Consider the following 12357-nt stretch of genomic DNA (forward strand, 5'->3'; position numbering starts at 1 on the left):
TAGTGTAAAAAATATCGATGAATTAAATAAAATAAAATAAAATATATATATATATATATATATATTTGGAATGGACCGAGACAAACAGCGAGATCAATACACTACAGACTAATCGGTGCGCAAATGCAAACTAACATTTTCGACAATGCAGACAGAATCGAGTCCCACAACGGCAGATCGTTAGCTGTGATTGTGCATAAACTTCATCAGCTAATTACCTGTATGTGCATGCGATGTCTCTACCGCCTTAATCTGCCTCTCGAGCCTCAATCAGCCACCACCTGCAGAAAAGCATATGGCAAAGTATTTGTCTACATTCCACCTAGGCTTACTGATTCTTCTCATACAATATTTGGTTAAGTTAATGGGAAGTAGGCAACTATATTCCATCTTCAAGCAACCCATTCGACTCCAGCCGTGCCTATAACGGAATTACGACACAGATAAGCAACAATAACCGAATATCAAGGAGTGTCCTCTTATCCATTAAAGAGATTAAAATTCCGAAAACCCATTCATCGATACAAAACTACAAAAGTTGCACCATATGCCAACGAAGGTCGTTAAAATTGAGAATACATATTAAGGTGCAGATTAGTCATTTTGCAAACATATTCACATCTTCAAATGACCAGAAAAACATCTTCAAATGACCAGAAAAACACTGTATTTGGAATTTGCATGAATCAAGGTAGATAATTATTTATAATCAGAAAAACATATGGATTGAAAACACAGAGAAAATCAAGACAGCACAATAGGCGGAAAATCAGCTAGAGTTTCCTCTAAACCATGTATATAAACCGTAGTCTATATGCTTCGAGTTAGTCATCCCTATACATCAGCGGACCACCTTAACCCTAACTTTTTCTAGACATAAGTTTCAAACTTTCAAACGAATTACACCATCGTACTAACTTATATCCAAAGAAAAGACTCCTATAACTCTTTCAGCTTTCAACAAAATGGTGTTTGTGAACCAAGCCTTAAGTATTCGTAAGGATACATGCATTGGCTTTTCAAAGTTCATTATATAGAATAATTTTGGACCAGAATTCATATCCCCATTTATATCCTAAAAAAAATGCGCGAAACAAGACAAACATACAAAAGCAACTGCTAGATGACAAAATATGTTTATATCGCTATTATAACTAGCATTTCAGTATCCACGCATTCAGATTTTAAGCAGCGTTGAATTTTATTCAATTATATGAACAACATAAAAGCAAGCTGAACGGCCACAACATGCTCCTGAAATTGTCAAATTTAGATTATGAACTGTCCAGGAATTGCAACCAGAATTGATTTTTATTCTTCATTTTCCTTTCTAATGCATTTCTCAATACACTTCTGGAACAAACAAAAAAAGGCATACACTAAAATGCCGTCAAAATTATCCACAGAAAAAACCATTAAGATCCGAAGACGATAACACCAAAATCTAAACAAACCAAGGGTTTGCATAGTACCTCTAGTTTGCCCGTAGGAACAACTAAATGAAGTTCTATAAATTCTTGGAAGTGCAGGAAACCTCCTCAATTTGCTTGCTTTGATACTGCAGTGACATGCGCAGATATACGTCATAAATAAATCTAGAACTAGTGAAATGTTGATTCTTCACCACCAGAAGCAAAAAAGGGAATAACTGGACAAAGTGAATCATTTTCCATGTCCACGGGTACTGATGGAGGTCAAAATACCAAAAATGACACTAACAAGGCACTGAGGTAAATAAAGAATGAACTACTACACCAACACAGGGTACCCATAGAAGAGAATCAATTTGGTACGAACTCACTGAAATTTTGAAAATAAAAGAACTACACTAAGCAATAAAGTTGATATCTGAAAAACTCGATGCCTACCCAGCACAGAAGCAAAAAGAGAATGAATAAAGTTACAGTTCTCGTGCACATATATTAGAAAGGTAAATTACCATGTAACCGGTCATGTACAGCATTGTTTTTAATATGTATTTTGAGGGCTTCAACTTCCAAGAAGCAACAGAAAAGATGTTTGTTCACTATCCAACAAATGTTTTAAACGAATATATTGTCTATATTATAATTAAATAATACCCTTATGGCTTAAAATCTTCATCCCCCAGAACATTCCACAGATATCAGAGAGTAACATATTACCTTAAAAAATAATACGGTAACTGTCAAACTCTTCATCAAGAAAAAGCAAAGAATGCCCCTCCACTTCACATCAACCGCCTCTTGCAAACACAACGTGAATATTAAATATGTTCCAATATAACTGGCAGTGCTAATATTGAAAAGCAAAAGAGAGCTGTTTACAATGTACCAACAAAAATATGTTACATACACGAGTTTCAGCTGCAATTGATTCTCTTTTCTAAAGAAAAGGCAATGAAAGTAATGTCACAGATGCATTCCTATACGATGATCAAAGATGAAAGGCAAAGTTAACCTCGACATGAAAGCAATGTCACAGATACATTCTCCAACCAAATCATGAAGTGCCTGCTAAAAAACAGCACAAATGATCATCTGACATATAATGTTTGCAACTTCCGTTTGAAGCATGTCTCTCACCTCAGCCATGTCCAATATCAAGGCCACTGATCACTGATTCATTTCTACTAGCCAAATACTCCACCAGTTCCTATTTGCCCTTGCTGCAACTCCTTTCTACGTTGCTCTTCCAAAGGATCTGGACTTTTCAACACTCTCCGCGTGCGCCTATTTACAAAATGAATTTTGTTAAATGTAGGAAATCAAGTCCCAAGTAATACCACATGTGGGACTTGTTTGTAGCAATAGATAGATCAAGATACCTGTCCTGAGCATGATGAGCAGGAAAGGTAGGCATGAACTCCTTCGTTGTAGGAAGAGGAACTTCACGAAACCACTCATGATTCAGAGCATCTCCAGCTGTAATTCTCTGTATAAAATACAGTACATGTATAAGTAACCATACCAATCATACCCAAATAAGGCAAGTCTAGGTAGCAGACTTACCTCTTCAGGATCATAAGTTAGAAGCCTGTTCAACAAATTAAATCCAGCATCAGAAAGTACTGGAGATCCAGTAAATGGCGTAGCTGGGAACTTCTTGCGCAAAAGATTATACCTGAAAGAAACAGGTCAGAAGTTAATTCATAAATGAAAAGCTTAGAACTGAAAGCATCACCAATGGAGGCCAGATAGCCAGATGAGAATCACCCAAAGCTGGAAGCCTGGGAAAACAGCGGCAAGAATAAGAACATCAAGATGTCATAATGAAAATTTGGGAATTACTTCAAAAAATATTCATACTTACGGGTGCTTGACAAAGTTGACCTTCACTCCAGGAAGCTTGGAATATCCGGGCCAGATTGTCTCATTTGGTGTGCCAAGGATTCTAAAAATCTGTAGTGATTATAAATTTTTATGAGAAGTGCAGTGATTACGAACTTAAAGAATAAAAATAACTAAATCCGCAAGTATGTGAATGAGTAAGAAAGTAATCAAACATCAAGCACGTCAAATAAAATTAACTTACCTTGTCAAGTTGATCAAATTCAGTTTTCCCATTGAAAAGTGGCTCCTTTGATAATAGTTCAGCCATGATACAACCAAGTGACCACATATCAATAGCTGTTGAATATTCTTTCACTCCCAACAGAAGTTCCGGTGCCCTGCATTGAAATAGCATTAATGACTAAAACTTTTGAGGGTACACAAAAGTATGCATCTACGATCTACATACAACATACACAAACACACATATACATGCACACCAGGCAAAAGCAAACAATAGCCCACACATAACAAATAAAACAAATCATAGGAAAGACAATTGTGGAAAACAGGAACAGCTATATCAATGGCCTTTATCACATTAAACCCATCATGACTAACATATGCTGAGATGGCATCAACCTTGAAATACAAAGAGAGATGCCAAGAATACAAAGCTAATTGTACAGTCAAATTACTTGAGAATAAAAAGAACTGAATCCAATAACAATGAAAACCCGTGAAACTGTATGTCAATCTTGAAATTCAAAGTGGAAGTCGTCAACCAATTAAAAAAAATCAAAGATGAATTAATAGGTTAAACTGATACGCATAAAACACCTAAAGGATGAAATTAAAAATAAAATAAAGAGCAATGGGCAGTTGCAGCTCACCTGTACCAAAGTGTAACCACCAAATGAGTATATGGTTTTAAAGGACTCCCGTACTGACGAGCCATCCCAAAGTCACATATTTTCAACTCACCCCGGTTATTCATAAGCAAGTTAGATGTCTTCAAATCTCGATGAAGCACCCAATTATCATGAAGATATTTCACACCTGCCAATAACTGAAGCATAAGGCATTTAACTTCACTCTGACTGAATGGCTGCTTCTTTGTCTCCATGAGTGCTTTAAGATCATGTTCCATGTACTCCATCACCATAAAAATACTATCAAGGTTACTCCCCACCACCACTTCCTTCACATCAACAATTGATGGGTGATGAAGCGAAAGAAGAATGTTTATTTCCCTAAGAGAAGTCAATGGGAAACCTTCTCTTTCCTTCTCCATCTTTACCTTCTTCAAGGCCACAATTTCTTTAGTTTTCTTATCCATAGCTCTATATACAACACCATAAGTGCCTTCATCGATCTTGTTTAGTCTCTCAAACTCATCAACACTTCTACAACCCTGAAGCATGTTCACGCTTCTCTGTGGAGGAGCTGCAGGTTCTGCTGTCTCGCGAGAGTTATTGTCATCATCTGAATCTGTGTCTGACTGACTAACACTCGAATCATTATTACCATGATCCTTGTCAGTATCCATATAGTCATCCCTCTCTGAATCATTATCATGGTAATCATCCCTACTGGAAGATCTTATACGGGCATCTGTTTCATCAGATTCAGATGACTGCGCTCTTGCTCGTTCGGACTCGTCTCTCTTAAGCTCCCCCGACTCTGAGTTTAATGAATTATTCTGTACTCTATCTTCCACTGACCCTGCCAGAGGAGTTTTCTTCCTCCTTTTAGGCATTTCCTGGTTCTCTAAACTTTCACCTCCATCACCAGGTGATATGTTTCCTGCTGCCCATCTTGAAGATGATATATCCCGGGTGGGAACATATTCTTCATCTTCTAGCTGCTCTGCTTCATGATCATCACCCGATTGCTGATTTGGTGAAGATATCCCTAGTGGAGACTCAGAGACACCATTACTAACATAACCAGACGCCACTGGCGCCTTAACTGGTGAGGAAGATTGTAAATTCTCGACTTGATCAATTTTAGCTGAAGATACTTGTACACTGCTATCTAAAATAACATTAGGAGACTGATGATGTACCCTAGACAATGATGGTGGTGGAGGAATTGTTGCACCCGCCGTGGTGATCTTACTTTTTGATGGATTACTCACTCCTTTGTCATCTCTATCCCAGACAATTGGCGAAAACTTCCTTTTCTTCTCCTTCGGAGACTGAGTTCCATTCTCCACCACTTTTGAAACCATACTTTCTTTGACCTGCACTGCCGATTCAATAGCATCGTCAGACCCACTCTCACTCGACAATTCACCAGGTTCCCTATCCAATGCCCTAACCGAAAACCCACAAGGCTTGGGCCCACGGCTCACAACCCAACCACTGCTATTGCTTGAATCATTCCTACCTGAAGAGGAGCGATACCCACCATTAGCCGCATTCCCCTCCTTAATATCCTTCTGCCTAACCCTAATTTTATCTCTCAAATCCCTAGCTTGACCCATTTCAACATCAGGATTTCCGTTCCTAATCCTTTCATAGTCCTCTTTGGCCGTAGCAAAATCCCTCCTTGGAAAATCAAAACTGGACTCTCGACCCCTGAACTCATTTTCACGATGGTCCCCATGTCTTCCAGCAGCCATAAATCTCTATATCCAAAGCTCTAAATCACCACGGAATAAGGAACCCTTATCCCAATTCAAGTTAGCTATAAAACACTAACCCTAAACCCCCACAAAATTAGCCCAACTACTTGTTCCCAATATTTGAATTAAAAATTCACAAAATTCGAAGAAATTGAACACGCAACCCTAAGTCCCAACGGACTCGGATCCAAAAACAATACGAAATTCAAACAACAGAGCAGAAAACAATACCAGTTACTTATTCAATTCTCGAGCTATGCAGCCACGGAGATTACTCGATTTCGAAACGAAACCCTAGAAATTGAACAAGCAAAGAAATTGATAAATAGGTATAACTGGGGGAATTCGGGTTTGAAAGGAATTGATTGATAATGTTTCAAGGAGAGAGACGGCGAGCGCCGACTGTAAAGCGAAAGGAAAGCCCTCGACGGAGGACCGAGGAGAGGGAAAGGAGTGCGTACGCAGGTGCTTTGAGGTCGGATGGGCCTTTTGGCGTTGCCAATTTTATTTTCCTGCTTTTATTTTGTTTTTTGTTTTTTATTGATTTATTCAGTTGGCAAAATATCCGTTGACTCAATTTCCATTTTTTCTGGGGGCTGGGGGCTGGGGCTGGAGTGGGGGTTGTCATGAACCTTCACTATCAAACATTTTGCCCAATCAAAAGATTTTCTATTTGGGGCAAAATTTTAAGATTTCACTACAATACATGTGTACTTGAAGTATTGTGTCTTATGTTTGGAAGAGTGGAATAACCGTGGATTCAAGAACTCATCTCAATACGATGCGATGGTTCTCAACTTAATTAAGTTTATTATTAGATTTCGGTTGAGTTTTTTGAAAATGGCTCATTTCGCTGCTAATGAATCTATTTTATGGAAATGGAATATGCCTATGAATAGATAGTGCTTGTTGTTGCTGCTTTGATGCAGCGTTTTTGGTTTTGCTGTTTGTTTTTCTTGTGTCTACAAATCTTTGTTGCCTTTTTTTTTATTTTTACAGCAGCTCTTTGCTTCTTGTATTATCTTTTTCTCATCAATATATTTTATTTATAATAAAACAAATTTGTTGCAACCATTTCACTATTGCCTTTTCATGTCTCTCTCGTTATTAGAAATAGAGAGTTTTAACGAAAAACCCACGGTACTGTTCATTTTAACGAAAAACCGTATTTTTACACTAAAAAGTCAATCCTGGTACTATTCATTTTACCCTTTATTTTGTCCTTATCGTTAAAACTCAAAGTTTTCAAGCCATTTTTATTAGTTTTCCTTATCATGGACTTCCAATATCTCTCTCTCTTGTTCATGTGATTATGTAACTGTGGCAAGGGCAATGTGGAGGCATTGGCTGCTATTGACCCCAATAACTTACATAATCTCCACTTTGAAATTTCATTTGACCCCTATACTAGCTTAAGACAAATGAAATAAACAGACCTTTAATCAATATTTTTTAACTGACACAAATCAAAACCACGTCATCTATGTTATGTTTCACTTAAAAAAAAAATTTAGCACGATTACAGATTAGTAATCATGTCATTAAACGCAGGAGACTGATTTGATGAGAGCAAGTTACATGCTTTTCCTCCATACCAAACACACAGACATCCCCATTGACATACAAATTAGGGTAAAGTACAAAAAACTACCTCAACTATTGGGGTCATGACAGTTTCATACCTCATCTTTTAAAATTGACAATGTCATACGGCATCTTACGAATTTGTGACAATGTCATACCTCCGTCAATTTTTCTGTTAGTTTTTCTGTTAAGTGCTGACGTGGCAAAAGACGGAGACCACTTTCTATTAAAAAATTATTAAAAACTAAAAAAAATATTTAGTATTTTTTAAATATTAAAATAATAAATAAAAGTAAAAAAAAAATTATTTGAAAACCCAAACCCCCCCCTCCCCGCCCCGCCCTCCAGGAGAAGAAGGAAGAACCGAAGAAGAAGAAGAAGAAGAAGAAGAAGAAGAAGAAGAAGAAGAAGAAGAAGAAGAAGAAGAAGAAGAAGAAGAAGAAGAAGGAGGAGGAGGAAGAGGAGGAGGAAAAAATATATATATTTGAAAACCTAACCCAACCCACGCCCACACCCTCCCCCCCCCCCCCCAAAAAAAAAAAGGAGGAGGAAGAACCGAAGAAGAAGAAAAAGGAGGAAAAAAAAATGGAAACTGCAACCCAGAAAAAAAAAAAATCCAGAAGAAGGAAGAAGAAAAAGAAGAAGAAGAAGAAGGAGGAGAAGGAGGAAGAATGAGAAGAAGAACGAGAAGGAGGAAGAGGAAGAAGAAAACCCATCAACTCAACCCCCCCTCCCGCCCCGCCCGCGGAAGAAGAAGAAGGAGGCGAAGAGGAAGAAGAGGAGGAGGAGAAAAAAAAAAAAAAAAAAAAACCCAAACTGCAACCCATAAGAAGGAAGAAGAAGAAGAAAAAATTAAAACATCCCCTCCTGCGGAAGAAGAAGAAGAAGAAGAAGAAGAAGAAGAAGAAGAAGAAGAAGAAGAAGAAGAAGAAGAAGAAGAAGAAGAAGAAGAAGAAGAAGAAGAAGAAACCCAACCCAACCCAATTCATCCCCCCCCCCAACCCAACACGCACTCATCTCTCCTCCCCCATCTTCATCTTCTTCCCCTTTTCCCTCTACCTGCAACCCAGAAACCAAAAAAAAAAAAAACAAAAAAAAAAAAAAATCGAACCCAGTTTCAGCCCAAGAAGAAGAAGAACCCTCTCTGTCTCCTCCCCATCTTCATCTTCGTCCCCTTTTCCCTCTACCTGCAACCCAGAAACAAAAAAAAAAAAAAACAAAACAAAACAAAAAGCAAAAAGAACAAAAAAAATTCATACCTAGTTTCGGCTCAAGAAGAAGAAGAAGAAGGAGGAAAAAAAAAGTGACAAGTCCAGTTTCGCCCTAGGAGAAGAAGAAGATGAAGATGAAGAAGAAAAAGGAGGAGAGAGAAGAACAAAAAAAATTGAAATTGGTGCGGGTGAAGGAAAGGGGATGCCGCACCCCTAGGAAATTATTTTGTTTTGTTTTTTTATTCTTAATTTTTTAATATTTAATTATTTTTTAATCCAGCTGGATTAGTGAGTGATCCCTGTCTCTTGCCACGTCAGCACTTAACAGAAAAACTAACAGAAAAATTGACGGAGGTATGACATTGTCACAAATTCGTAAGATGCGGTAAGACATTGTCAATTTTAAAAAATGAGGTATAAAACTGTCATGACCCCAATAGTTGAGGTAGTTTTTTGTACTTTTGTGCAACATAAGGTTGCATGCCAAAATATAAAATTATTGTAGAAAAAAAATGATATCGGTGAATTGGGGAGTCACAAATTATTTTAGGAAAAATAAATAAATAAATACGATAAAATTCCACAGCGTTCAAATTACATATTCAACAAGTGGCAGTAAAGAAAAAAATGAAAGAGGAACGGTACGTGTACTATAAGCTATCGCTACCAGCAAAGAGAAGGCAGCTTGAAAGAGAAAGTAGAGGGCAAATGACCAGTCCTCCTTATGTAATCTGCCTTTTCTGAAGTCCTCAAAGCATTTTCATTGAGTTTGGCCTCTGCATTTGCCCTCTTTTCTTCAGCTATTCTTCTGGTTGCTGCGAGTTTATTCGTTAACTTTTCTTGGCCCCGAGTTTTCATTCTCTCCGCTTTCACCTGGTACCAAACAAAAAATAATGAGTCAGAAAGCTGCATTTCAGTAGGAATTGGTACATAGTTGAGTGTGTTTCTTATGGCCTATGATTAATACTATTGGGAAGTGGAAAAGCCGAATAATGGCGGTCATCAAAACCATTGAGCTCGCTCTCAAGTTATTGATACAATTTTCCATTAATGTTGTAGTACTTGAAGAAGATGTTGATCACACTGGAGCTTTGATTCATCAACGAAGCGAGTGGGGGAAAAGGGGTTCACGCTAAGGGTAGTTTTTCGTTGTAATGATGGAAAATAACTTAGCAAATGTGAAACCAATGTCACTGATTTGGATCTGCATTTATCTTTTTCATGAAAAGAAAAGTGAGTTGATGCTAGTTCTTTCTGGACGAAGGAGAGAAACTTGAACTTTTCCGGCGACTAGTATTAGGTATCAACAAACATGTAACGCAGACAAGTAGAACAAACAAAAAATTTCCTAGAAGAAACTGAAAATCCGAACGGAATCTCAAGAACGAGTTATATACCTCCATTTTTTGCATTTCCATCTCGGCTTTCCTCTTCTCATGGTTTTCCCAGGCTTGTATTCTCAACTCTTCACGTTTATACCTACAAATCCAATAAACAATTGCCCCAATAAGTCCCAACATTTGAGTAGAAAATACTCAAATTAATTGCAACTGGTTGTAATTAACCAGCAAAAACAAATCAGAATGTCAGTAACTCACCTTGCCATATATTTGGCACGTTCTGCTTCATCCCAAGCCATTGCTTTTGTTTCCAGGGGACTCGGTTTCGTACCTTGATCTGAACTCGGATTCTCAAACAAATTCTTGCAAGCATTTGATTCTTCTGCATAATGTTTCGCTGCGCCGCTCCCTCTCCCACAAGAACTGGTCTGATCATGACTACTTCTTCCCCCATCAGTTGATACTTGATACCCCTGATGAGCACCCTCCCTCCCATGCTGGCACGGCCTCACCGGGGTAGATGACCCCGAAGATATAGGGCTGCGTGCGGCTGGAGTAGTTGCTCGAATAGGGGTGGTAGTTCTTGAAGGTTCCTGGCTTGCAGTAGGGGTCATTTCTGTCCCCATGTCCCTCAAACATATAGATCTCATAGTCGCTGTCGAGTTCTCCGTAGATTTGTTGCTGCTTCTCCACATTGAATCATCACAATCCACTTTCTTCGTCTCCACATCGTACTGATTCGCCATAGCTGACCTAGGACAGCCATTTTCTTCTTGTTGGTGATGTTCTTCTTCTCCATCTGAATAGTCCTGCTCCTTCTGTGGTACAGGAGCTATGAGTCTCAAGTCATCAGCATTTGAGCTTCTGGGTTTGTTTTTTTCTGCTCCTCTGGACAATCCCACCAACCATTTTTGTGCATCATCCCATTTGGAAGGTGTTGGTTTTCCCAAGGCTGTTCTGTGATGGGGTGTCCTGCTACCTCCATTTGCTTTCTGAAACTCAAAATTTATACCAGTCCCTCCAGAAATCTCCTTATCCTCTATGGATCTCATTTTCCTCAAAATTCACAAATCTCTCTCTCTCTCTCTCTCTCTCTCTCTAAACTAGAACACCATCCCACAGTATCCACTCAACCAAGTTGCAAAAAAAAACTACTATTTTGCAGTCTGCAATTGCACAGAGCAGATTCTAAGCAAAACCAATAAGATTAAAGATTCTATCTTTCTTAATTAACTTGTCTAACTTAATACTAAAACAGATCTGGGATGCAAAAACCAGTCCAAATATCTCACCCCAGAAAAACAAAAACTACTATGAATTATGCAGCTTGACAGATAACCATACAAAAATACATAGATTTTTTCAGTAACATGCTTAGAGCACATGAGATGCAGACACCTACTAATAATCTTCCTACCCACTAAGAAGTAGCTACAATGCAAATAGACAAAAACAACTACATGAAACCAAAATTAATTACACTGAGAAGCAAAAACCCAGAAGAAAAAAAATATCTGAAACTTCCAAAACTGTAGCAAGGGACCAGGGGCCCATCTGGGATTTATCCAAAAATGCCTACTAACCTCTAAAGATTAAAAGTTTAAACCCCAATTAACCTGAAAGGTCAAATTTTTAGGGCAGATAACCTATTTGTGAAACGTCCCAGCTGAGAATTTAGGTGCAACTGGGTCCTATACTCCTATGACTCTGAGAATAATATACCTTTTAGGCATGGAATTTTGTGACTGCAGAATTTACAAATGAAAGTTCAGATCCATTCCGCCATTAAAATACTTAAAAGAAATGCATGGCGGTAACAGTAAGAAATGGACTCGTTAGAAAACGAATTTCTCTGGGAATTTGTGGACTGTAATTTACCGAGGCAACTACCAAGTTACAAATTTAACAATTCACCTTCACCGTCGTCACTACTCACACAAGAGGAATATTGGGCAAGGTTACAGTAAAAGCCCACAAGAAAAAATTGAAACTTGTCTGCTTCCCAGACAGTGAGAAAGGTTTTGAAATACGGTTGCCTTTTAAACGGTAACTAGCTGACGGTAGAAATATTTCTGTCTATTAAGAACACCATCATCATTTCATTTCGTGTGTTTCTGATTTCGGGGGTATAAAAGAAAGACGACTCTGTGTCATTTTATAGTTTAACATCAATTTTCGTGTTCCTGTGTCAATATTATAAAGTATTATGCTAATTCACGAATAGTCTCACTTTTCAAAGAATCTCCTCAGCATTTTAAATATTTTAGATTTAAGAGAAATAATACAATCAGTTATAGCTTTTTCTGTACGTTGAAAAATTAAGGACTTTCATAACACATGTA

General features: G+C 38.0%; 2 protein-coding genes across 10 annotated transcripts; both read right to left on the bottom strand.

Annotated features, from left to right (window-relative positions):
• Positions 1–3: 3 nt before the first annotated feature.
• LOC137737525 (cyclin-dependent kinase G-2) lies at positions 4–6469 on the bottom strand. Of its 9 annotated transcripts, XR_015954650.1 has the most exons (9): positions 4145–6469; positions 3514–3649; positions 3292–3380; positions 2991–3102; positions 2807–2913; positions 2565–2711; positions 2145–2224; positions 1473–1558; positions 4–421 (listed from the first exon to the last, which is right to left on the bottom strand). XR_015954650.1 is itself a non-coding variant. In XM_088682377.1 (7 exons), the coding sequence occupies exons 1-6, from the start codon at positions 5875–5877 to the stop codon at positions 2612–2614; spliced, it is 2277 nt and encodes a 758-aa protein (XP_088538503.1). In that variant the 5' UTR covers positions 5878–6469; the 3' UTR covers positions 1290–1558; positions 2565–2611. The 9 variants fall into 9 exon arrangements, 4 of the variants coding, with proteins under 4 accessions (XP_088538503.1, XP_088538502.1, XP_088538501.1 ...); XR_011068829.2 differs by lacking the exon at positions 2145–2224; XR_015954653.1 differs by lacking the exons at positions 4–421; positions 1473–1558; positions 2145–2224 and adding exons at positions 2253–2404; positions 3195–3208 and having other exon boundaries at positions 4145–6404.
• Positions 6470–9216: 2747 nt separating this feature from the next.
• On the bottom strand, positions 9217–12063 carry LOC137738344 (uncharacterized). Its single transcript, XM_068477982.2, has 3 exons — positions 10274–12063; positions 10073–10154; positions 9217–9548 (listed from the first exon to the last, which is right to left on the bottom strand). Exons 1-3 carry the CDS (start codon positions 11065–11067, stop codon positions 9339–9341), a joined length of 1086 nt encoding a protein of 361 aa, XP_068334083.2. The 5' UTR covers positions 11068–12063; the 3' UTR covers positions 9217–9338.
• Positions 12064–12357: the final 294 nt, after the last annotated feature.

This window comes from Pyrus communis, chromosome 13, assembly GCF_041283825.1.
Source record: "Pyrus communis isolate YQ-2024b chromosome 13, ASM4128382v1, whole genome shotgun sequence".
Classification (NCBI taxonomy): Eukaryota; Viridiplantae; Streptophyta; class Magnoliopsida; order Rosales; family Rosaceae; genus Pyrus; species Pyrus communis.